This window comes from Macrobrachium rosenbergii, chromosome 43, assembly GCF_040412425.1.
Source record: "Macrobrachium rosenbergii isolate ZJJX-2024 chromosome 43, ASM4041242v1, whole genome shotgun sequence".
Lineage (NCBI taxonomy): Eukaryota > Metazoa > Arthropoda > Malacostraca > Decapoda > Palaemonidae > Macrobrachium > Macrobrachium rosenbergii.
The window spans coordinates 55,331,625-55,359,124 of record NC_089783.1 but is presented as its reverse complement, the minus strand read 5'-3'; the positions used below and the strand labels follow the sequence as shown (position 1 = coordinate 55,359,124).

Below are 27,500 nucleotides of genomic sequence, written 5' to 3'. Positions count from 1 at the left end.
CACAGAGAAATAAACGCGGTTAATGAAAATATGTATGAATATTTCAGGCATTTATAGCAAATGTAAAAAGCCTAACTGGTACATTATCTTATTGCAAAAACAATGATTCAAAACTAGGAATTATTCACAGAACTTTGTTTACGTTAAAGAGGAGAAATTCGATTTTACAAGAAAAATTATACGAGTAAACATATATTAAGTTTATAATAAATGTAAATAGATTTTATGATTTTTTATTGCAAAATCCATGGATGCAACAACAGTGTTGCTTTCAATCAATGAGAGAGGAAAAAGGGGTCCTACTCTAGTAACCAGTGAAAATACATTTCTCAGATAACTGTCAATGCATTTACAGGAAACGTTTATAAATGTCAGATTATTCTATTACAAAAAGAGCATTGATGCAACAAAAAAATCCTTCAATCACTGAAAATTTAATTGATTTCACTCTGTGTATTTCTCAAAGTACCTTAACTTTGCAAGGCAATTAAAAGGAAGAGTTTATCTAACTACAATTGCAAGATTATTCAATTCGACTTTAATCCTACAGTCTTCATTTAGTTCGACTTACATAGTCATTAACTGATTCCCCTACGGTAGGGGGAAATCTGGTGGCCTTAGGGGGTAGGGGAAACCTACGGGGAAAATTTCCTTTGTGTAGGGGAATTTAGGGGAATTTCACTTATTTCCTTGCAGTTTTGCAGTTTGATATGCAGTTACTCCTCTGGCAAAACGCATATGAGAATCCGATTTTGTATGACCGATGAATTAGCAGATGCCGAGTTTTTAACACTATCGTTATGTTGGGCTGTTTAATATTTTTCGCCGGTACTATTTATATTAATATTATTATTTCTAATAGTTTCGTCTGGAATACTGGAGAAAAAAACATACTTATAAAGGAAATAAGTGAAGTTCCCCTACATCCCCCTACACAAAGGAAATTTTCCCCGTAGGTTTCCCCTACCCCCTACGGCCACCAGATTTCCCCCTATCGTAGGGGAATCCCCCTACCGTAAGGGAATCCCCCTACGCGTGACAACACTGCCGTGATGTAAGCGTTCGCTGATCCCCAATAACAGAATTCATAACTATAAATGAGCGGTTATAATCTTATCACTAGGTATTCTATCGTAAGATAAGGGAACAACGACGAAGAGAGAGAGAGCGAGACATACAGACAGACAGAGACAGTCTTCCTCCCACAGCAAACTGAATAAGTACGGAATTCCAGCAGCTGGTAACTTTGCTTTTTTCTTCTTCTTCTTCTTCTTCTTCGTGGTGCCTGGGGCATCGTTGTTGTCCAGTCTCCTTCTCTTACTCCAAGGTTGCATTCTTGATCTAAAATAGTGACTAACACAAGCAGGACGGAGCTAAAGTGCAATTTTGGCGGTCTACGGTTAGTTGCTGAAGGCGACTTCTATAATAGTCTCAGGCCCTGGGTACTGGCAATACTGCTCCGAAGCCCGAGTGAATCGACCTTGAAATTAATATCATATTTTCAGGGCTAAAGGTAAGTCCTCGTCATCTTTCCCTTTATACCATTTAGTAACCCCGAGTAGGCACATGCCACTGCAGCCGCGGGAAGCCATCTTTGCGGATAAGCTTCAAGTTAGATTGTTTCTTGGCAATTTTGTTGTTCGCGTTGCGATTTTCTTACCGATTTCCTTCGCTTCCGTAATTCTCCCTACCTTGACGCAAGTTACTGTTTATATACAGTTAGCTTTATAATCTACAGTTAATATGCCAAGTTACTTTTCATTAATTTCCTTTTATCAACTCAAAGATGGATAGTGACACAAAAATCTGAGCCAGTTTGTCGTACTACAAAACAAAAGTCGAAGCCTTTCCTACCCGCAGGTCGATTATCTTTCGGAAATATCGATGAATTTCTTACCAAAAGCAAATTACAATTATTTACAATCATTTCTCGTTTAATTACACACACACACACACACACACACACACATATATATATATATATATATATATATATATATATATATATATATATATTCTTATGCTGTGGTTTTCATAATGCAGTAATCTCCCCGTGTATATTTGTGTGTTGTTGTATACTGTATGATCTTATGTTCAGATGCGCATATGCTGTAAAGAGTTAGCATAAAGTTACAGTGATTAAACACTGTATGTCTTGAGACGCTGTATGGTTTGTGAGAAGAGACGGTGTGCGTCGAGCTGAGAGAGACTGAGAGCCTTGTTCGTTGTATAGAGAGCGGTTGTTAGTCCATTTTCAAAACTGGTGAAGTAATGCATTCCATTGGGACTCGATCAAAACACTGTGGTTAGACCTACCACGTAGATAGACGCCCATACAGAGGAGTCGACACTCAGAGACCAAAAAGCGTTGTGAAAAGGAGCTGCATTTTTCTGCTCCGCGTCTCTCTCTCTCTCTCTCTCTCTCTCTCTCGCTCGCTCGCTCTCGGGATTACGAATGTCCCGTTTTAATGTAATTGATATTTTGGTAGACGATGGTCACTCATATTCTTTAACTGTTTAATTCCTTAGTAAATGTGTCTGAGTTATCTGAACAGTGTATTTTATTAAGTGTGTGTGTAACGGCGCCTGGTTAAAGACACGAAGCATTTGGTACCAAGGTATTGTAAACATATATAATTGTGGGTTTCTAGTGCACTAAGAAAAATATTTAGAGTGGTTATATGTAAAGATACCTTTTCACTTTTTAATATTTTTTCGTGTTATATGTTTCATGCTTTATCTTTTGAAGAATTTTTCTTTTATGCATATATGTGATGTGTTTGCTATTGCCTTAATTTTTGCTTTACATTTTTGGATATTTAATCTTTTGCAGAGTATATTTCTGTGTCTTTTGTATCCACATTTTTATATGATTGATTTATTTGCCTTATTTTGTTTAACACGTGGGAATTAATTTACTTACAGTATATTTCCTTTCAATCAAGTTTTGTTATTTAACAATTTAAATCTTTCTTGAATAATTTTTGATGAATTAATAAATTAATTTCTGATTTAATTTTGACTGATGATTAATTCAGATTTAATCCAATTTTTCAAGTAATAATAAATTTCCCTGAGACTGTTAATGTCATGTATAATCTTTGAATTTAGAAATAAATTTTTGTATTTAAAATATTATATCAGAGTTTCATTCATTGACCCACCAGTAATTTTGATTTGAATTAGGGATAGAGTGGTAAGTGAGATGTTTTCCTTCAAGTAATTGAAGTGAGCTCGAACCAGGGAAATGAAATAAATGGAAATATTTGAACTTTTATAATGTTAATGGAGTGATGCCCTTAGATTTTACCTCACACCTGTTTAACGAACTTAATCTGCTTTCTTTCATGATTGATAAGTTTTATAAGGGATCACTGTTGCCTTTAGAGAAATCAGTCGTCTTTTATGTGTGATGAGGGTTCAGGTGTCTGGCTTTTGTGAGGTAACTATAATTGTTGAATAATTGGTAAGTTTGGTAATCAAATATTAAGCACTTAGATACCAGGTTTGATTTAAAGAACAGACACTGGACACTCCGGGGTCACCATATATAAATGGTGCACTAGACTGGACCATTTCCCCCATACATAAATGGTGCCTTAGACTCCGGGACACGCACTTAGATATCAGGTTTGATTTGAAGAACAGACACTGGACACTTTGTCACAATATATATATATATATATATATATATATATATATATATATATATATATATATATATATATATATATATATATATATATATATATATATCCTCAGGCAAATCTGAGGAGAGAGGCAGTTTGGTCTCTGAAATACAACCTTTATTTTTCACGTGTTGGCAATTTTATGGGCTTGTTATATTTGATGGAATTCTGCTGTAACAGAAAATATTTCACAGTCATATATATATATATATATATATATATATATATATATATATATATATATATATATATATATATATATATATATATTATATATATATATATATAGACACACACACACCTGGCTGCGACACAGTACTTTTGACATACCACCAGGTACCCATGCATTCGTCTAGAGGCACGGAAGTATTTTTAAAGGTGAGTTTTACCATACAAAGTCAAGAAATGCGTCCCCGTTTTCTTCAAACGTATTTAACTGTCTAATGGCTACCGATTTTATCTTGTGGGTGAATTCTGACATACTTCTGTTGGGATGTTTAATTGGTATGTCAGATTTGGTATTAATAATCTCATCAATCACCAGTTCCACTGCCATTGTATTTTTCCTCGTTCATTTTCTATGTGATCAAATATTTTCTAATTTGTTTGTGTGTCTGGGGATTTTGTGTTCGGGATGAGTTTCAGCAAAAGAGAGATCTCCGAGTAATGCTAATCTTTCAGAATGATTCAGAATGTTTTACAATCTCATGTTGGAAGTTCACTTACTATTTCTAATATTCTGTAAGGTAATCCTGCAGAGGAGCTCTGCACGGAGATATCAGATTAATCAATTTTTTTGACTGAATATAGAAAAGTGCGAATATAATTCAGTACAGGTGAGATAATTTGAGAAATTTACAAACTTTTGTTTAGTTTTTTATGATCAGCCCCGAGCGTCTGGTCCTAAGCACAGCTCCGCCGCAGAGCTTTTCTGTAGGACTACCTTCCGCACACAAATGGACGCATTTTACTGATGTTCTCGTATCTAGGTCAACAGATTACAAGAATTACTTGTTTTCATTACATTTCAGAGGTTACAGAACCAAAGATGAGTAGCATCGAGAAAACGCCTTTGGAAGTGGCACATATGGTGAAAGAAGCTGAGTCCAGGATTCGCCAATACATACTCCATACGCCTCTCATTTACTCTCCTCGTTTGTCCAAGGACAGTGGCGTCGAGGTCTATCTTAAACTCGGTGAGTTTTTGACCTTTTGTGAACTCTTGTGAACTCTTGCTTGATGATGCGTTAGTTCTTTGGTTGCACGAATGCTCATAGCACTTCTACAGTGACTTAATCAAGCTCCCTCTGATGCATTACTGGAACGAAGTGGTAAATGGATTGTGTGTTTGTCATTTACAATAGCTTTCCATTAAAATCTTGAAAGCATAACAAACCAAGGTTCAGACGTTAAAATCTCTATTAGTGTTTTCATATTTCATTTCAAACATCCTTCCTGAGCTGTCCTCTTAAGTTAAGCTGAGAGAGACTGGGACTAAGATGTTGGGAACCTGAAAGGCTACTGCATTTCTGGCAAACATTAAGTCTTATTTAGCGGGTCTTCCAGAATAATGAAGAATCTGCAACTCCTTGATACCACCCAAACCAAGGCCGTGCTGCTCGTCTGTTAAAACTTACTTTCATAAAAATTGCAGGACACATCGATCCACCAATCATTACATGCCGAATTCTGTTAGCAAACTCTCAGAGGGCGACTGGCAGCATGGTGTTTTGTATCAAGTCTGACTCTTGTAGTACTAGCAGAAGTCCACTGTCTAAACTCACAATAATTTTTCATATGGTCATTGTTATTGTGTGGCCATCTTCTCGACTTAAATTGGTCGTTGGTTTGATCTGGTTATGGCGTATTTTAAGAGAGCTTTGACTAAGTAAAACCTTATTATCACTATAACTGTTGAAGCAATCTTTTGCAAAGTGACTTACTTTGTCATTCTGGTATACCATAATGAAAGACATTAGTGACCTATGAAAAGAATGTTCTACTCGTTTCTACTGTGTTCGAGCACTCAACCACTTAACCATATCTACCCATTACCCAAAAATTTATTTTGTGGAATAGATTAGTTAGGTCCTTTGTGTGATGTCACAGCAGATGAAGTGCTCCAGCGCTCTAGAAGGTAACATATCTTTCTACATTATTGTCTCCTGAGATAATTCACTGACTGAGACGAAGGGAGTATATAAAAGTTACTGCATAAATCAGGAATATCAGAATTTTCATAACTGCTTGATCACTAATACACTGCCTGGAAGACCAACCAGGGAAGATTGACTATGGCTCAAGAAGTCGACAGGACTCATTTGACCAATTCTGTTGAACTTGATTTCCAAAGGCACCGATAGAAATTACTGACACCTCTATTCCTCCAACAGGATATTGGTCAAGCAGTAAGAGTTATCCATAATTTTCCAGAAATTTTCAGAGAATATCAGGTACTTTCTGCTTTGTCCAAGCACCAGGAGATTGTTAATGGAGTACTACTGAACACTCTAACAACTAAAGAAAGATACTTTGCAAATTACCTTCTTGTCAAATTCCCGTTTGTTCAAAGAAAAGGGGTTGGACAAAGTTTCTAATTTGAAAATCATAAAATATAATCTTCACTGAGGCTGAAAGTAAAGGCTACACACGGCTTACCCAGCATTCTTCTTTTAAGGCCGTAGTACTTAATTTAACAACAAGATATCTACAATGAGAATATCAATGGGCTATATGAAGATCACACCATAATCTATTAAAGTTTTTGTTGGCTACAGATACTATTTTTGATGTTTTTGAATGCTACTTTTTCTGAACACGATGCAATCAAGATTTCCTCAATATCAACATCTTTTGTCACGTCAGCTTCATTACTTTAACGCCAACTCTTTCTCCGAGCAGGGTTTTCAACAGAAAAAAAATCTTGGGGTCAAGCTCTTCCAATATTTTTGTGTCCACAGCAGAAATTTTCTACATTTTCTTTTATGTTTCAATACAGAAAACGAACAATGGACAGGCTCTTTCAAAGCAAGGGGAGCCTTTAATAAATTGTGTGTCCTCAAGACGGAGGGCGTGTCGAAAGTCTACACAGCATCCACAGGAAATCACGGGATGGCATCAGTAAGTGGTAACGAATATCAATTAAATAGATTTAGAAGAGCAGTTTTGCCTCATAATTACTTTGATATTAATAATTTTTTTTTTAAATTAAAATATGGCAAATAGACATTTTATTTTTACCAGATTCTCTCTCTATCTTCACTGATTTTTTAGTTTTCTGTAAAAGAAAATTATTGTGCCGGCTTTGTCTGTCCGTCGCCCTCAGATCTTAAAAACTACTGAGGCTAGAGGGCTGCATATTGGTATGTTGATCACCCACTTTCCAATCATCAAACATACTAAAATTGCAGCTCTTCACTTGACTGCATCTGGGGAGAACTGAGCGCTGCCCGGTCGTGGCTGAGATTTTCATACTGCAGCACATCGAGAGTTTCATACATCATTATACACTGTACAGAAACTTAGGCGCATTTCTTAGTTGTTCTTCTTTTGCAGACCCTGGCTTTCAAGACACTGGGCCTCGACGGAAACATCACTATACCAAACACTGCAGACAGCGAGAAGAAAGAAAAGCTTTTGGTAAGACTGCGCTACAGGTTAGCGTTCCATCGTTGAATACTTGACAAGAATGGCTCTGGCCATGACTTTTCTTGTGAGGCATTTTCAATTGCAGTGATTCTTGGTCGGTTTTCGTGTATTAGTACTAAGTCGATCTTGTAATGATTTGTCCACATATCATGCCGGCACCTTTTTCCTAATAGTTGTCCACAGACACTAACAAAGTTGATTTAACATTCATTTTTCTTCAAGTGATTTCCATCTCGCTCACAGGACACAGGCGTCAGTATATTGCAGCACGGCAATGACTGTGTAGAAGCCGAAGCGCATGCGCGCAGCTTGGCAGAGAAAGAGCGAGTGCCGTACCTATCGCCTTACAATGATTACCACGTTATTGCTGGCCAGGTAAAAACAACTTACTGTCATATGTTTCATCCAAAGTGCTGCACATTTACAGCCATGTCAGTGCACTGTGGGGAAATGATACTTTGCACACAAATGTACACACAAACGTATACATACACACGCGCATACGCAGACTTACAAGAAAAGGCCTATAGAAGTAAGTAGGGCTGGGTGGGAGTTTGTGTGTACACGACTGGGAATTTAATCAGTGCAGGTGAATGGTTGCACTAATACCAAGATGCCACAGTATGAGAATAACTATCTTTACTGGAATACATGGAAAATTTGTCTTATCTTCTTCTTCTTCTTTCTGTGCATCGTTTCCCACTTCTATGTGGGGTCGATGTTTCTGAAAGCTTTCCTCCTCCACCTAGTTCGGTCAAACACATCGTCCTCTGACAACTGTTTGTCTCTCAGGTCTTCTCTAACTACATCCATCCACCTTCTTAGCTTCTTCGGTCTTTCTCTTGCTCTACCACCAGGCACCTCCATCTGCATCACTCTCCTCCCTATGTATATCTCATCCCTTCTCATCCACCTGAGCATTTTCATCTCTGCAGCATCCAATTTCTTCTCTTGCACTCTCTTTACCGGCCATGTTTCTGCTCCATACATCAAAGCTGGTCTCACTACTGTCTTATGCACTCTTCCTTTAACCTTTAAGTTGATTCTCGGGTCGCACAAGGCACCTGACATCTTTCTCCAATTTTTCCATCCAGCCTGCACTGTGTGTGTTATTTCTACTTCCAAATTTCCATCATCAGCCACTGTTGAACCAAGATACCTAAATTTTTCTACTCGGTTCAACCTTGCCCCTTCCATACTAATGTCAGAGTCTTGATCTTCATTAAAACTTAGGTATTCAGTCTTCTTCCTACTGATCTTTAATCCTCTGTCTTCCAATACCTTCCTCCACTGCTCTAGTTTTGACTCCACTACTCCTCTGTTGGTGCTGCATAACACAATGTCATCAGCAAACAACATGCACCATGGGGATTGATCTCTTATTCCTTGAGATAGCAAATCCATTATCAGGTCAAAAAGATATGGACTTGAAGCAGATCCCTGATGTAAACCAACTCTTACTGGTATCCATTCAGGTAACCCAACACTGCTTCTAACCTGCGTTTTTGCTCCATACATACCTTGGACCAACTCACATACTCCACATACAAAAATGGGAAGACTAAAGATTAAGGCACCTTATAGATAACAGTAAAATAAAAAAATCATACATATTCACTATGAATAGTAACTTAAGTGCCATGTGCAAAATGAAATAACTGATAATTACTATTCCCCGCCCTTTCTCTCTCTCTTTCTCTTTGTTGTTTCAGGGAACGATTGGCGTCGAACTCCTAAAGGATCTCCCTAATGTAGAAGCAGTTTTCGTGTCTGTTGGAGGCGGTAGTCTGATTGGAGGAATAGCTGCCTACTTGAAATGCGAGAGACCACAGTGTAAGGTCAGTCTGATTTTCTTCTTCTCTTTGCCTCTACTAATCTACAAGATTCCTTGTTCTTTCCTTTCAGTCAAGCTTACATCTAGCAATCATTTTACCATTGAGATTCTGGCTACCATACCCTAAATTTGGCGTAATTCTGTGTCTAGGCATGGAAGAATTAGCGGTACTTTAGTAGAAAGGAACCACCCACCATCTCGGGACCAGCAAAAATCACAACCTGTTCCTCTATCTCTTATCTCAGATCATCGGATGTTCGCCCAGAAAATCCAAAGTGATGCACGAGTCTGTAAAGAGCGGTAAAATCGTTCAAGAAGAGAGTTATGAAACCCTTTCTGATGGCACTGCTGGTTAGTATTTTTTTTTTTCTCTCTCTCTCTCTCTCTCTCTCTCAATTAAAATCTTGAGCGGGGGATAAATGAAACGGAAGGGCCATATAAAATTCGCAGGTATTACCTATTTACGCCTTAAGCAAATGTCAGTTTATTTCAATACCATCAAAATCTAAGATATGGGCTATAGGCCTACTGACCTAGCACAATAAGGCAAGGTCTATCAAATATTGTTACTCGCCTACTCCTGGATCATTAAAAGAAAATAGTTCGATTGAAAACTAAACTTTAAGTAAGGATATACATATATATATATATATATATATATATATATATATATATATATATATATATATATATATATATATATATATATATATATATATATATATATATATATATATATATATATATATATATATATATATATATATATATATATATATATATATATATATATATACGTGCTATTCTCACTGGTATAACATGCAGATTAATGGTATATAAACAGATTTACCACGGCAGATTGAATGATTGATTTACGGCCACAAAAATTGGCGGCACATTTACCACAGTCTATTTGTGGGAAAAACCTGAAAAACATAAGAAGACTTCCGGTAAGACAATCACTAAAAGACCGTAACCTAACGTTATCTTACCTTACCTAACCTAACATGGCCTAGTACAGCATCTTTGGTGAATACGTAGTAAGAAAATATCTAGCATTACAATCAGCGACTGGAGCAGGCCTAGGCATTCCTATACAAACATCCTACATAAGTGGAAACGTTATGATAAACAATTACTCTTCAAAATAGTGTGTTCTCTATACAAAAACATGTCATAACTTACCTAATTTACATATCTGCGCCGTAAACATTAGGATTAGCCTCTCCCAGTGCATTTTCCTTTGGGCACCAACGGTGTCTTCCTCCGACGTAAAATATTATCAGGAGAACAATGTATTAAGGGGGAAATAATCACTGCCGAACATGCCATTCTTATGAAGCAAACTTGCCAGTACTGGACTTCGATGTCACTTTCACTGTAGCCTAATCATCCATCACTCCCTGGCTAACATATCTGAGATGTAAACAGTCTCCACCAACTCCATTAATCATCACTTTCTCAACTGAAGCTCGCAATACTTCAGAAAATCATGCCCTTACACGATGGTAGAGATCATAGTCCACCAACAGGAAATGTCACCCATCTTCAAACAAACGGAGAAGTTACAGTTGCGCACGTGTATCGTCAACTGCTGACTTCCTTCATAGATTTTCTAAACGACCTCAAACTACGCTTCTCAAGCATGGCATATTGGTCCCCGATTTTAAAACTGATATCACATAAGCAGCAAAGATAATGTACAGTTAATTAATACGTTTAGCGTTCAAATTACGGCAACAAGATTACGAAAACTAGGTATATTGTAATTTAAGTTTTTTTTTTTTTGTTTTTTGTTTTAAGGAGTAGCTTGTATTTCGAGAAGTTAATTCTTTAGTCACAAATATCTGAATTTCACTCATTGCTTGAAACAAATAGAGGATGGTCATACAATTTCATTTCAAAGTTTGTTGTGTGATTTATTTTAATCTGCACTCTAATGAACGGATAGAGATGAGAAACCCCATACAACCTGTGAGCTTTGTTCTTTTTAGTTTATTTCTTATTTTGTGATTGTTCTTGGATTCAGCCCCATCATTTATCCTCCCCCCACCACTCTTATTTCTTTGTGACTGAGATAAATAAGGGTTATAGGCTGCCAGCCAGTCGCCCTCTGTCATAAAAATATTTATGGTCTTGACGCTGAACAATTTTCCTCATCGCAGGAGGCATTGAACCTGGAGCAGTAACTTTCCCGCTCTGTCGAGACCTGGTGGACGAGTGGGTGCTCGTTGAAGAAGAAGAAATAGCAGACGCTATTTTCTACTGTGTTCAAGCCCATAAGAAGGTGAGTACCTGTTCGTAGTTAGGTTACTTGCTTCTTGTCAATGTGATTGCTGTTTTAATTTTAAATTTACATATTATACCAAAAGTAGACTTAATGTATATTTCTGAAAGCTTCATGTTTTGGATAAATGTGCTCTGCAAATCAAACCATTGTTGCAATAGAAGCTTTGTCTGATATGTAGAATATTTCAGTTATCACTGCAATGACAAATCTGGAGCTAAGGTAAAAGTAAAGACCATCTACAAGCCACCAGATATTTTATGACATTACTATGACCCCTGGAATTTAGATCTAAAATTATTTTAATGAGAAACCTGAAAATCTAAAAAAATATATGCATCTTAAGAGGCTCTTCTTAAAATTAGCCTCGTTAACCGAGTACTGACATTCTAAAATCTCGATAAAATCACCTACAGCCCACAGTCTTTCGATTTTTTCCGAAACCCTCTGCCATTTGGGGTTGAGATAACAAAAAAAGATTTTAGCACCTCAAATGTACACCGTATTCTGTTAGTCTTGAAGTTTTTTTATTTTATAAGTTGAGCAATGAAATCTAAAGTTAAGTTTGTGCTTCTTATGCTTAAATTCCTTTTTCATATAAGAATACTATTTGTTGTCCATTATTTCAGGTGATAGAAGGCGCTGCTGGGGTGGCACTTGCAGCCGTGAAAAAGGTCAGCGGTAACTTCAAAGGGAAGAGAGTGGCCGTGGTGCTCTGTGGTGCCAACATTAGCACAAGAAACTTACAGTTGATCCTGAATACCCATCTCTAAAACCTGCCCGAATATCCGAAGGTCATTTTGAATAAGGATTACAGTTTTCTAAACCCAAATATCTGTAATAAGTTACAGGTTAAAATTTTTTTATAATGAATCAAATTTGTCAGTTTTAGACATAATGGTACATTGTTTTGGGTAATAGCAAAAGAAAATTAAAAGTAAAATTAAAGGTGCATGAAAAACGTCTAATGCCAGTAAACGATTGAGAGATACCATTGGTGAACTACTACAAAATTAAAACGTAATAAATTTCTTCACTGAGATTTATTGATAAAGATTTGAAAGTGTTCGTAGGCTATTAATTTGTTATAAGAAGCAGGTGACATTCAACAAGAAAAAAAAAAAACACTAAATATAAGTGTTGACGAAGGAGCAATATCTCCAAATTTTACAGCAAGTTAGTTTGGGTACCTTTTAACCTTCAGTTATTTCCTTGTTATCAGGAGTAAATACTAAGTAAAGCTTCTTTACTCATTTTTGCCATTATTAGACAGTCAGAACTGAGTATTTGTCTCTTATGGTCTAGTTTTGGTGGAGGAATATCTGGGAGGAGTAGAAAGTGATGATTCATTGATTTCTAGGCTTAATCCTTTCGACTGATCAAGTGTCAGATTCCCAGAAAGTCGTAGCTGGACCAAAGGACTTGTTCGTTCCCTTCAGGCGATTCAGTCTGTCTGCGCAGGCGCCGTTCATCCAGAATATCACTCTCCGTAATTATTATCAAAGACAGTAAAAAGGGAGGTAATTCATTCTAGTCTCTATTTAATGTTATTTTGAAACTCAAATATGAAAGACAGAAACCTACAATATTTGAATAAATTTAAAGACCTAGGCTGATATAAGATGTGTCTAAAAAATGTATTTTCTCTAGGCCCAATCACGAAGAAAAATAAAATCTTAACGTTAATTGGTTTTATTGAAGTCTTCTTTTTACAAATTACACACATTAAATTGCTAGCAACACTAAAACTACACGATAATAATATATAAAAAGAGAAGATGCGTTGTACGCATCTCCGCTAAGCTGATGACTTTTATGGCACGAGTTTAACAGGAGAAACGAATAGGCAGAGCGTAACTGAAAAACATCTCAGTTTCCCCCATCTCATCTCTCCAAGTTACAGATCAAAGAAGATCGTATCTGCGTTTTCCCTTCTTGAAAGACGACACAATATGACTATCAAAGGACAAATGGGATTTTATTCTTTTTTTATCCTACATAACATTAGCAAATGCATAAAAGACGAAAAACTAACTTTGTGATAAACATGATATTGTGGACAGTTGCTCCCCAACAACAAAACTGTCTGCCAGGTTAAATATATATATATATATATATATATATATATATATATATATATATATATATATATATATATATATATATATATATATGTGTGTGTGTGTGTGTGTGTGTGTGTGTGTGTGTGTGACTGTCCACCTCACTCTTCCTAAAGAAATTGTTCAGTTAACCTTGTGAAATCAAAGCGAACTGCAACCCAGAACAGCCGTCGTATTCCTAAATCACGTCTTCGTGAAAAGGACGAGATAGAATTTAACTTTCTACTGATGATTCCGCGTGTGGACAAATTTCAACTCGAGAGTAAATACTGATCTTTAAAGTTCCACGGGACCACTATATTGCATATTATGCAAGGAATTGTGCTTGTCTTTGGAAAACGAATAAAAAGATTTTTCAAGACACTGTTTAGATGTAAACATGAAAAATCACACGTTGCAAAAATGTGAAAACTAGGTTTGTATCACTTTTCTGACTTGTAGGAGCTGGAGTGCTTGTTTATATTTCTTAGGAATATATATATATATATATATATATATATATATATATATATATATATATATATATATGTATGTATATATATATATATGTGTGTGTGTGTGTGGGTGTGAAGAAATGTCCCATTTCAGGACCAGTGCTTTAACGTGTCAACCTCAGACCTAAAATGTAAAGAAAGATCACTACTTTCACAGCTAAATGTAGCTCGATAAAGCTGGCACTGGCGTTTTCTCCTAGGACAAAAATAAAAAATGCTGCCAGAGGCGCTCTAAATTGGTTATCAAATGACGGTTGTCACAGTGAAGCTGCGAGGTTGACATCTAGATCACCTACGCGTTTCCCTAAAATCGTACAAGCAGAATAGCACCGTAGTCTCATACAGAAACATACACTGAAATCATTTAAATACATTCATCACAACATTTTTAAATCATGTTTTTTTTTTTACAAACTCACTCTGCTTCAGATTACTTGAGCAAAATCTACAAACATTCAAAAGTGTTTTGGATAAAAGTTATCCTGTGAAGAGACTTGAGGATAAAATATCAATATTACAGAATCATGTTAATACGATTATTTAAACCCCTTCACGCCTATCCAGCTTTGGCTTCAGCGAACAACATACAAGCCTCTTAGTGTTTTCATAACCAGAACACATGTTAAGACTGCTTAATAGGATTTATAATATTTCCGGTATTCCCTGGCCTTTAGAGCATCTAAGTAAAATATTGACTCTAGTTCCAACCTCGACAATTCCTAGATTTTCTAGAGGCCAGACACTGATCAGTCACTCGGCGCAGCAATTTCCTAGATTTTCTAGACCAGACACTGATCAGTCACTCAGCGCAGCAATGCACAGATGGAATACCCTATATATCTGCCAAACCTTCATCAAGAAATAATGTTTAATATCGTTGACTTGGCCCTGTTGTCCTGCTTGGATTCGTCTTGAAGGAGTACTCAGAGCCCTTATAGTCAGCCGGTTTATACTGGGTGTTCGTGTAGTGAATTTCTGGCATGCTGAGCTGCTTCGTCCAGTGGTTTGTCCAGTACAGCTCCCCAGGAGGAGGCCGCATCTTCTCCACCTCTCGACAGACGCTGACGCAGTAAATAAGGGAGCCGAACAAGACCAAAAACCCGAAGATCAGCATGCAGAGACCAATGTACCTGTTGGAAGACGCTCTTGTTAGTGGCTGGTTTTGTCTTCTTGATAATCGTTCAAGGTTGTGACCGTGCATGTCTTGGCAATGTTTGGCTCAGTGATGTTTCTGAAAGGTAGGCCTATAAGGTTAAATTTTAGTCCGTGGATATTCTAGTCAGCATAACAAGATAGGCTTCTGTATTTTTGTTATGGCAACTACTGCGTTCGCCTCATTTGAAAGGCTGTTGAGCAGTAACGCTAAAAAATCGTATCTTTTTAAGGGAATATTCACGCACACTGCTATTTATTTACCTTATCTGAAATATATAATGTATATTTTTTTTTATCCACCAGGCAATCAGTCAAGATTTGCCAAATTAAAGCTTCAGCCATGTCGAGAAGATTACCACTTTTATGTAAATAGGCCTACTTGGCAATCAGTCTAGGTTTTTCATATGCAACATGATTTGGAATCATTCCACACAAGGTGACGAGACGTGTGTAATTACACATATTCTGTAAAAAAAAATATACATCTTTTGACATTTTGAACTCACCATACAAAAGCTGGGTCATAAAGCTGCAAGACAACCACAAATCCCAGAGTAATGAGAAGGAGACCCAGATTCAAGAGTATCATGAGACAGCATACACTCCTGGTGTTGGGGCAGCACGGGTGTGGCGCCGTCATGGTCTCCATCACCAGCTTCCCGCCTCTTGTAGTCTTTGTCTTGACGCTCACCACGTCGCTCCGTCCGCCACCAGACCGATATGTGTACTGACTGAAAGCAAAACGTCTCTTTACTTCCTTTCCTATAAGAAGATTATCGATGAAAAGGATCTGAGACTTCAAATCTCAGAGCAATTGTTCCAACGAGCAAAAATGTTCGCGGAAATATTTCTTCCATTTGAAAACTAGAGAACAAGGATATTACTTTAGGCGCAGTTTCCTTCATTTTATTTAGTTTGTCCTACAAATGGCAACTTAGCATGAAGATATAAAATATATATACTCTACTGTGTGCCCGTTTATGCATACCGGAGCTCAGAGGTCTGGTTAAACTAAGATATACTTAACTACCAAGTATACATTGGGTTATATCAGCGAATCAATTCCAGTAGAATCTCAGAAAGTTGTGATATTGAGTCTACTGCATTTCATCGTTCGTTCTGTTGATATAATACACTTGTTGTGTAGATTTAGAAAAAAATATAAAAGACTTACAACGCGTAAAGGACATTAGGTGGAAATGTCAAGGAAATGAACCATAAAAAGCAGGAAATATTTTTTTATGCCTTACTACAGACTTGTCGTATTGTGAGAAACAAATAGGAAAAAACACCTTTATGTAAATATCTGTAATTTACCTCTTTAAACTGCATAAATTTTGGTGCTCGTTGTGTCCATAAGACAGAGTAGAAGGTATTTTTACAGACATAAGTTCATATTACATCCATGTATCCATTTTTTTTCGGGTTGCGCCTGACTGATTTGGTAGAGGGGAATCTCGCAATGATCGTACAGTACAGTAATTTCAGTCAGTTGATATAAGATAATTTTATTATTGCTCCGAATGATTTCACAGTGGTTTTAGGCATTTTCCTCTCTGAAATTGTATGGTTTAGAGATATCTGATTTGCGAGAATTAGGAAGCGTGTGAGCGCATCCGCTATCATTATATATGTGTGTGTGTAAAAATCTGGTATTGAAAATAATCAGAGATAGAGAGAGCGCTTATAAGACGTGAATAATTTCAATAACGTGACGAGACCTTTTAATTATGTCATAATTCATAGTACGCGAAAAAGTATTTGTCAACAATAAAGGCAAAGTGTCCCAAAACAGACAATAAAAGCCGAAAGGGATGAATAATGCAAAGAAATTAATTTATTCATAAAGCTGACGAAAGTTTAGTTAACGGGGTTATAATTTACTTGATCATTTGCTAAGCTGATCATAAACCTATTCTTGCTATTGCTAAAACCAATTTCACCGAGGCCACGCTGAAAATAGAATTTCACGCCATCTCAAAATTTTTACGTTTTGTCAAATGTCAGATACAGTAGAGACGCGATCTCCTCTCTAATCCCTTTGCTTTAGGTTTAGACCCTAAACTTGTTTCATCACTTCTTTAGCCGTCGCACAAGTTTTGAGATGGGTGTATTCCCATTTGGGCATCGAAGTCGACTTAGTAAAGTACAAATTCATCTCTCTTTAAAGAATATACCGTAGACTGATTCTAGTACCATATCCCAACGGATGGTCTAGGGGAATTAATAATAATCAATTGGCGCTCAGTCTTCGTCACTTATTCATTTCCTGAACAAAGTCAGTGCCACATATAACTTGCTGCGAACGTTTTACTCATGTACAAAGTAACATGAATTTATTTGAAGGCGTGAATCTGATGCCGCGAGGTGTTGCCTGAGAGATTATACATTACCTTCAGAATGGTTTCTCTCCGTTGGAAGATAATTACCTCGTCCCTGACCTTCGTTGCTAATTATGACACGATGCTATATATTTTGACGCACTAGTGATCACTTACGCCCGTTACTTTTCCTTTCTCCACTCCACTTAATGCCCGCAACAATCAAACAACACCCTGATAGCCTAATTCAATGCGTGGGTAAACAGAGGTATACCGGCTTTTTAGATAATATGCACGAGTGCCATCTGCCCGTCAACGATGTGAAAAGCAAAACCAGGCGAGTTCATTGTTCATTGGTCACTAGCAAAATTCTGAAAGTGAAAATGCGACGACCGAATCATTCAAAAATGATCAGAGAGTGCCTAGCTGCGGCTCATGAGGTATCTATGAGTTTGGCTTGTATGTAGGCTGAACTCTTATCATGCATTCTAATATACAATTGAAAACCTCAGACTTTACTGGATGATTTCATACATAAAACACCTAAGACGAGGGAAAGCTAGAAATCTGAATTCTGATTTTAAGCTGCGGTGTGAACAGTTAGTCGATATGCTCCGTGCTACTTCGGGTGCAGCACTTCGGTCAATTTCAGTCTGGGATATGTGGTTCCTAATATACAGCATTTGCATTTATTATGAATGTTGCTTAATTAATGGTCAGTTTTTAAAAAAAAAAGTTTCCTATGAAACCAACATTTAAATTAACTATATGGTGTGAAAATGAAATTACAAGCTATGATTGCGGTAGCGGGCCGAGAGAGACAATGAAAAATCAGTCTCCAGATTTTCTGGGTGAGATTACTCTGATTCTGTTTTCTCTTTTCGTCGTAACGAGAAAACCATGGGACCTAGAAATAACTTACAAATGAACCACCATTAGTTAATGAACATGAACTATTTTCTTATCTGTAGAATTTTGATTCGGCCAAAATTTGCTCCACAATCATCCTCACATCTTAATGGTTATAGGAAGAAGAAGAACGCGCTATTTGTGTTTACGTATGTAGTCGTGTTGCGTGAAATCTGATCTTTTCAAATCTAAGACTTAAATCACTGCGAATTTTAGTGAAATAAGTGAGTGATGGTATTGAACGATACCTTTAGTGGGAAGTAAAACCACATATGTAGCCTATATGTTGCTAGAACGAAGTGATTTTGGATGAAATGCCCCGATATTACCTCGTTTTGGGACAGGATCCTTGCAATAAGAAAAAATGGAAGAGGAAGCATCAAATCTTGACGATGATGAGAGAGTAACACGAATTACAGTAATGGGATAAATTATGAAAATTATGATTCTGAATGGTGGTAACAGCTATGGTAACAAGCAGGATAGGCTAAACTCAAGTTTGATTATTTATCCTGGGCTACCCGCGGCATTTATAAGCGTATAGCCTAACCTATCCTCGTGCAGAACTGAAATTCTATGCTTATTTAGTGATAATTGATATTTATGCCAGTAACAGCATAATGGATACATATGTTATAATTACTATAGTGAGGATTACCAGGCATGTCACTCAAGATCAACTGTCCAGCTTTGCATTGCATTTTTGGCGTGTTTTCGCAACAACTACTAAAGTATGTACAGGTTAGTGAGCTGTCAACACTGTTTTCATTTCCGTTTCTTATTTGTCACTGTCAAAGGAAGTTCATTTTAAGGAGCACTACATTCTCCTTTAACCTATTTAGGCCTTTAAACATACAGAAATAGCAAAATAATCTTGTAACTTGAATGCTTAGGGTCGAATCTTGAGAACAAGACAACAATTACTGTTTTGTTCATAGTTTCAACCACTTCATATGCCCGTAGATTAATACACACTCCACTGCACCCATTCACACTTTATGGATATTAATTTAAAGTTATTCCATACACAGACATATATATATATATATATATATATATATATATATATATATATATATATATATATATATATATATATATATATATATATACTGGGTATATATGTATTGTAAATCTTCCCTATGCTGTAGGGTTAATATGGGGTATACATCTGCAGTAATTTTTGTAATTTGTGAGTTTAAAATACTTTCTTCCCATGTATATGCAATATATATATATATATATATATATATATATATATATATATATATATATATATATATATATATATATATATATATATATATATATATATATATATATTGTAACATGTATGCTGCCATCATCTCTAAGCTTACTTGAATTAAGACCCAGAGTCCTATGCCTCAAGGGGGAACCAGCCCATACCTACCCATAGAAAAGCTACAGGGCACTTTTGAGGTGCGCCAGTGAAAAAGGGTCCAGGTAGGAGTTAAATTATGCCCAGGGGAAGTACTTAGCACCAGGGAACTGGACGTCCCAGATTTTAATTCTTTGCCTCTCCTACCTCCAACTTCTGCAAGCTCTGGTATTGCTGCTCTAATGTTTTTTCTGACGATCAGCTGAGGTGAAACCGCGGAAAGATAAGTCAGCCCCTGCTTGTGCCCTCAGTCGTTCCCCAGTCTCAGTAAGAGGAACTCTTGCTGATTTTTTCCCAGCTGTGCCACATGCCGGCCCTTTGCCTGTGAACTGGAACCCATAAGGCCACTAGCGGCCTGTGCCACAAGCGGCCACATGTGATCTGAAGGAAGATAATTATAGAGCCTCCAGCCATCTTTGCAATAGTACACATTGCTAGGCCAATCCACAGTACCGTATGTCTGTGAGCATTTGAGTATACCAGTTCTCAGTTTCTTTCACTGAATCTCTCATTCCATCTCGTCATCTTTTCTCTCCAGTCAGTTCCCTGCGATATCCCATTACCCAGTGTTCAAGTGCTTCCGTGTGAATTAAGTTCGCGAATTAATCGCCCACTGTTTGTAGTGAACCGTAAATCACTCCTCCCATGTGCTTATAATTCCTAATGAGTGAATCACATTTCAACGAATCTCTGCTCGGAATCATTCTATTTCCAGATATGTGTTGTCATGTTAACCTTGCATCCACCACCACCTTGTCTAGTGGAAAATCTGCCAACAGGAGGCAGTAGGAGGCAGTCTTTTTAACTTTGCCATATTGAAAGCTAGATGTTCCTGTGACTGAAGTCCCAAGGATCCAGTTGTGTTCCTGAGCCCTCAGGCTCCATTGTGCTTTAATTTTGTTTAATTAATCTTATCCTGGAAGCTGAGCAGAGTTACATTTGCTGTTACCTTTTATCATAGATTTGCTTTGTCGAGAATTATAAGAGTGCTTTATTCTCATTTGCCATGCTATAACTGTGCAATAAAGCAAAATCTTGTAATTAATCAGAGCTTTCAATGGTGACCTTTTCCAGTAATTAGGCTATATAGGTGTTAGAGCCTATACAGGTGTTTCTGTTGATTACGATTTATCAAGTTAAGTGGTTATGTGAGGTCTAGGTAAATTCTCTATTACATTTGTCCATTCCCCTGCTGATACGTAATAATATATATGCATAAGTCTCTTTACACAACTTTCGTCCAGCTCCTATGAGCTTTGTCATTGATTTTTAATCATTATTATGAACCGATTATCTCCTACACATGTACACACGGCATATAAAAATAAATAATATATATATATATATATATATATATATATATATATATATATATATATATATATATATATATATATATATATATATATATATATATATATATATATATATATATATATATATATATATATATATATATATATATATATATATATATAAATAACTGAATCACGAAAATATGGAACGTGATGAATACGTAAATAAAGACAAAATCTATGAAGGAAACAGAAACACGAGTTCTGAGGCCTTTCGACTGTTGTCCTTTACTTAGCAGACTGCTTAGTAAAGGACGACAGTTGACAGGCCTCGCAGCACTCCAGTGTTTGTTTCCTTCGTGGATTTCGTCTTCATATATATATATATATATATATATATATATATATATATATATATATATATATATATTTGTATTCAAATAGGCCATGTGTCGCAAAGTTGCTCGCTTTAAGTGGGGTGGCTTCAAAGGGTGCTAACTTCCTGGCCTCGACAAGTCTTTTTGGGTTAACCATAGCTGCGACCCACCAATGACAAGTAATCACAGTTGGCTAATACACTGCATAGGTAAACTGGAGCACTAATAGATTTTTCAGCAAATATATATATATATACAGTATATATATATATATATATATATATATATATATATATATATATATATATACATATATATATATATATATATATATATATATATATATATATATATATATATATATATATATATATATATATATATATATATATATATATATATATACATATACTGTATATATAAAATAGGCTGACTTAAACTGTGAGTTCACAGCAATATAGGCTGACTTAAACTATGAGTTCACAGCAATAAGGCTGACTTAAACTATGAGCTCACAGCAATAAGGCTGACTTAAACTATGAGTTCACAGCAATATAGGCTGACGTAAACTATGAGTTCACAGCAATATAGGCTGACTTAAACTATGAGTTCACAGCAATATAGGCCTATTCGCACATCAAGCTAGTCTCATACCACTGCGGGCTCTTATTCCGTCAGAAAGAGAAAGATGATTTCCTTTTTACTTATATATTTAAAACTACATAGAAACAGTCGTGCGTGTGTGTGTGTGTGAATGAGAGAGAGAGAGAGAGAGAGAGAGAGAGAGAGAGAGAGAGAGAGAGAGAGCTGATTCAGCGGTTGCGTAACCGACATTTTGCTTCATTTGTGCCAAATCCTCCGCCACCCAAGTCTATTCGGGAAATGGGGACACAGTTGATGGACCACAAATGATTACTTTGCTGTATTGCACGCAGTGAGATCGGACACGGAAACGTGCAGATGTCTTGAAACGGTATCTTTTCCATCTCCACTTTATGACTTACATCATTGGCGCACTGAAGTCGGAAGTATTGTGCAAAGTCTCAGTATGTAGAAGAATACGTTCTTCAAATGACACTGACTAATATATTACATAATATATATATATATTATATATATATATATATATATATATATATATATATATATATATATATATGCGTGTGTGTGTGTGTAGCCTGTATAATAAGGTCTCACCGCGGGGCAGTCTTTCCCATGTAATGTCAGTCATTTTTGCGGTTTCCGTTTGGAGTTAGATCCAAAACTTCTTTACATTAATTAATCAAGTGTAGCCGTCGCCCAACTTTTCAAGTGGTTAGATTCCCATGCGAATTCGGAAGTCAGAGCTGTAAAGTACAAACTATTGAAATCTTTCTTCGTGTAGATTTATTCTTTAAGTGTAAAATGGCCGCTGTTATAACGGCTCATCGCCCACCTTAGGCAGTTGCAACTAGCCGAAGAGGTATATATATACCGTATATAAATGTGTGTGGTTTTTTAAGTTTTAGACTTAAAGCAATCTCCTAGGCCATTTTTTTTAATCTTAAATTCCCGATTATTTAGTGTAATAATTTTTTGAACACGACTGTAAGTTCGTCCTTGCTCTTGCTGACTTGGCAACGTGCATCGATTAGACTCTTGTCCTTTTTTTTTTTTACTTTAATTCATTGCGTTGCTTTGACGATACTTTACGACGAATAAATGTAGCTTAGGCTATATTAAACAGTTATACTTATATATATTATGTGTATACGTAGCTAATGTGCGTGTGTTTGACAGTGTCAGCTGGGCTTCTGTGGGGCCCGGAAATTGGGAAGCATGACGTGGGAGACTGGAGATTTATGAAGTAACTTGAAAGGGTACACACGAGATATCTAGAGAGAGAGAGAGAGGTGCTGAGCGAGTGAGGTGTGTGTGAGAGAGAGAGAATGCACCAGCTCAGTGTGGCGCTAGCCAAAGCTACCATGATTCTTTTGGAGATATAAGTTAATTACGTCATCGATCTTATAACAGATGTGGTAAGAGAGGTTATGACCTTATTTGACCTTGTGTAACATATATATGTGTGTGTGTGTCTTACAAGTATATGTGATTTCTAAAGGAAATATGTAGGAATATTATAATTCCATTGTTTTCATGTATATATAAAGGTTATGGCATTCAGGTGTGAATTTCTATCGGATTTTTACCTGATCTCGGATTGGGGTCTGGGCGCCATTCTCGTCGAGGCGTAGATTTCCGAGGCCGCTCTCGAGGCCGCCCTACGCTCCTCCTCCAGTTGCTGGGAACTCACAACGGCCTCATTCCTGACGGTGAACTCACTCTCTGCCCGGTCGCTTGGGGCTGGGTCTTCGTCTAAGCCCGGGTTGTAATAAACCTGGAATTTCAGCAGAAAATTAGTTTCGAGAGCAATGATAAGAATCCATTCCAATAACGTTGCTGAGAAATCATTTTACCAGCAATTGATGGAGACTCAAACTAATAATTATTGTTTCTGTGGTCAGGAATATTCAGAAATAAGTTTCATCACACTTAAAATCAACATGGATTCAAATTACGCTGCTAGTAATAAGTGTATTACCGTAAGCTAATTCGGTAATAACACGTTGCTAGGAAAAGTAATTCTACCAGCAATTGCTGGAGACTCAAACTAAAAATTATTGTCTCTTATGGTCAGGAATATTCAGAAATAAGTTTCATCACATTTAAAATCAACATGGATTCAAATTACGTAGTTAATCACACTTACAGTCATGAATTGAGAAATTACGTAGTTAGAAATGTGATAATTGTATTAACCATACTCTAATTCGGAAATAATAGATATAATAAAATAAATTGCAGCCTCGGTTGCAAGAAAAATAAAACCACCTTGCTTGGATTCAGAGAATACAGGAACTACCTACTGTACAACCAGTCAGCATAAACCGCCATGTGCTGGGGACAGTTAACCGAACGGAAAGCGGTTTTCCAAAGTTGCTCTCTGGTGACCCTGCCGTTAGGCATTTCCTTTTGAATCGTAGTGGGAAGTTCAAATTGTCAAGTTCTTTACCTTTAGGGTAAGAGCTATTATTGCTAGTACTTTTGTTTTTGTTAGTGGAACTGACGTGCTTTATCTTGACCAAGGTCTAAAGGAGTATTCTGTAGACCTTGTTTACGATTTAGTTCAAAGAACTGTATTAAGAATATAACAAATTTCCAAGAAAAGGAATTCGTCGATGTTCTTACCTCCTTCTCTGTTCGATGATTCTCTAGACCTATTATTAAGATTATAACAGATTTCCAAGAAGAGGAATTCGTCGAAGTTCTTACCTGTCGTGAAGAGTATCGTTCTCTGCTCAATGATTCTCTAGAGTCTAGACCTATTAAGATTATAAAAAATTTCCAAGGAAAGGAATTAATCGATGTTCTTACCTCTCTTGAGGAGTATCCTTCTCTGTTCAGTGATTCTCTAGACCTACTCCTCTCCCTCCTTTGTCTTCTAGGGGGTCTGTCAGGGGCATACTCGTAGCTACTGACCGAAGAAGGCCGATACCCGCTTGGCCCCGGCTGTGTATAGTCCACGTAGCGGGACGATGGCGGCTGAGGCCTCTCTAGACTCATGGCGGTGTGGTGTTACAGATTATAGGCTACGATATGCAGCCGCGATCTCTAGGATCAGAACAGACTTGACTAGATTTGTCGCCTCAGAAACTTTCCTTCCGATTTTGTGTCTTGCTGCGTGAGATAGCCAGCGGTGAAAGTGACGTCAGTAGTGTGTGTTTGGAGATAAAAAAAAGGAACCAACCAGTCCCGCCGTGAGAACGATTGATAGGAAGAGATCGTGAGAGCTGATGTCACTAGACAGGAATGTAGGGAGAGATTAGGCGGTACCTCAGGAGAAGAAAGCAAACCGCATCGATCAAGCAGACGTGATTTACCACCTGAAAAAGGAAATGCATGACTTTAATTAATGGACGATACAACAAGTGTGAATGTTTGAATCTCCTCTCTCTTGGGTATACGCAACGTCAACCTGTACTCTTGACACCAGCCGGAGTGATGGAACAGTTAAAAATACCTCATTTTCGTTGTAATATAAGGACGGAGACAAGAAGGCAAAGTTGCCAAACAAGTTTCATTACCCAGTTGTTGCAATAATGAACTTCCTTTATTCCTTTCATATTTTTGTCACATCATTTAAGAGGGACGAGACAAAAGTGGAGACTTCATTCTTATGCAAAGATTGCTTTGTATTGAAATGTCATTGCGACATTTCCTGTCATGCCATTGCGCACTATAGAACAATGGCATGCTCTAGAGTAAAGACTTTTTCATCTGCACTGTCCAAATTTACCTGTGGTACGAAGAGCTAAAACATATTAAATGACTGACCGCCCGGCCGCGTGGAAGATACCTATTTAATCATGGGTTATGAGTCTAGTGCTAATAGATGTGGAAGATACCTATTTGATCATAATTCATGAGTCTAGCGCTAATAGATATTTCTAATTATTGTTAACTGTGTTTGAGTTTCTGTGTGTGAGAGAGAGAGAGACGTTTAAAATATTGTTTTTATTACGCAGCAAATAAATTCTTTATGTTAGGGGTTATTTAATAGAGAAGTATAACAAGTCGCCGTCATATCCATCATTTGACGGGTGCTTTGAACATATACTTTGTATACCTCACCCGTAACATTCGACCCATGTACATATTCTGCTCCATTTAGCTGTATATTGCAAGCATTCTCCCACTGGGGATGGTAAGGCGCTCATTCTAACTGTACTTACTAAGCTTTCCGAGTCTCCTGCCTCCTGTAACTTGCAAATTTTATGTTCCTGTTACTGGCCCACGCTCTCACGTTCTCGCTAAATATCCAGTATCCAGACCGCATGATAAATATCTGACCCTTGTTTTTATTTTTTCTAATCGTTTAACCAACTTGTCTCTTAAGTCTCACCTTTTCCTATCTCACCATTTTAGTTTTATTGCTCATGAGTTCATCTCAACAGATTCTACCGCATGTCCACAGATAAGTGTCGACTCGACAGTTTTCCGTTATATTCCGTTTTATTCTTACGCAAACGATGCCTGTTCTTATGACCTTTCATTATTACTATTCTTATTATAAATCCTAACTATAGAGTCAAATGCATATGTCCGGTATATGTTTTTCTTGAATTCATTAGTCAATAAAGTTCCCGGAAGAGGCCTGATGGAGGGCGAAACTGTAGGGACAAATTAAGAACTGTTTCCTTTTTCATTGTGGAGTACATCGAGATAGGTATATATATATATATATATATATATATATATATATATATATATATATATATATATATATATATATATATATATATATATATATATATATATATATATGAGATATCAGAGAGGGATATCAGATGAAGGTGCAAAGTTGTGGGCTAAGCAAATGAAATGTGATTTGCGTTTGACGTGGTCGATAGTTACAGATGTTGCAGCATGTATTGATTGATGGCAGGGAAAAGAAATAAACGACACAAGCGAATGAATATGAAGGTGTTTGCAAGAGGAGAAAGTCGAGAGTAAAGATGATTAAGAATAATGTTATGAGGATCCGTGGAAAAGCAGATGCAGCTATGAATTGGTAAGGTATATGGTGGAAAAATGGTAGCAGTTGATTGGTATAGGCATTTGGAAGTAGATACAAACAAGTTAACTGTACCTTAGTTTTGCCAGACCACTGAGCTGATTAACAGCTCTCCTAGGGGTGGCCCGAAGGATTAGACTTATTTTACGTGGCTAAACAATATGGTAGAATGATAGGGGAAGGGATTTCACAGAATAGGTGAAGCCGGGAGGGTAATGGGGTATCCTACGTGCAAAACATTGGAAAGAGACAACGGCGTCTATGGAAGTCTTAAGTGGTAATCTATGAATGGATTGTTGAGCCACCTTGCCTCAACGGAAGTAAAGTGTGGATGCTGCATAAGCGTGAAATAAAAAGG

The 27,500-nt window shown here is 36.9% G+C and overlaps 2 protein-coding genes and 1 long non-coding RNA gene across 7 annotated transcripts in view; 2 read left to right on the top strand and 1 right to left on the bottom strand.

The window, feature by feature from the left end:
• Positions 1–1,137: 1,137 nt before the first annotated feature.
• On the top strand, positions 1,138–13,144 carry LOC136828961 (L-threonine ammonia-lyase-like). 4 transcript variants are annotated; one of them, XM_067087356.1, is made up of 9 exons: positions 1,138–1,220; positions 4,721–4,885; positions 6,688–6,809; positions 7,245–7,328; positions 7,581–7,712; positions 9,050–9,175; positions 9,417–9,522; positions 11,337–11,458; positions 12,088–13,144. In XM_067087356.1, the coding sequence occupies exons 2-9, from the start codon at positions 4,738–4,740 to the stop codon at positions 12,229–12,231; spliced, it is 984 nt and encodes a 327-aa protein (XP_066943457.1). In that variant the 5' UTR covers positions 1,138–1,220; positions 4,721–4,737; the 3' UTR covers positions 12,232–13,144. The 4 variants fall into 4 exon arrangements, with proteins under 4 accessions (XP_066943457.1, XP_066943456.1, XP_066943455.1 ...); XM_067087355.1 differs by having other exon boundaries at positions 1,150–1,240; XM_067087354.1 differs by having other exon boundaries at positions 1,193–1,513.
• LOC136828962 (uncharacterized) overlaps positions 13,135–27,500 on the bottom strand; it is a 26,120-nt gene continuing 11,754 nt past the window's right edge. For both annotated transcript variants that reach the window (XM_067087359.1, XM_067087358.1), the window contains exons 2-5: positions 24,943–25,451; positions 23,718–23,905; positions 15,734–15,958; positions 13,135–15,202 (exon numbers count right to left, since the gene is read on the bottom strand). In XM_067087359.1, coding sequence (XP_066943460.1) covers positions 14,941–15,202; positions 15,734–15,958; positions 23,718–23,905; positions 24,943–25,131 — 864 coding nt within the window. In that variant the 5' untranslated portion in view covers positions 25,132–25,451 and the 3' untranslated portion in view covers positions 13,135–14,940. The remainder of the gene's footprint in view (positions 15,203–15,733; positions 15,959–23,717; positions 23,906–24,942; positions 25,452–27,500) is intronic.
• Positions 18,582–27,500, top strand: part of LOC136828964 (uncharacterized) — a 52,469-nt gene continuing 43,550 nt past the window's right edge. The window contains exon 1 of the long non-coding RNA XR_010850270.1: positions 18,582–19,198. This is a non-coding gene — a long non-coding RNA (uncharacterized lncRNA). The remainder of the gene's footprint in view (positions 19,199–27,500) is intronic.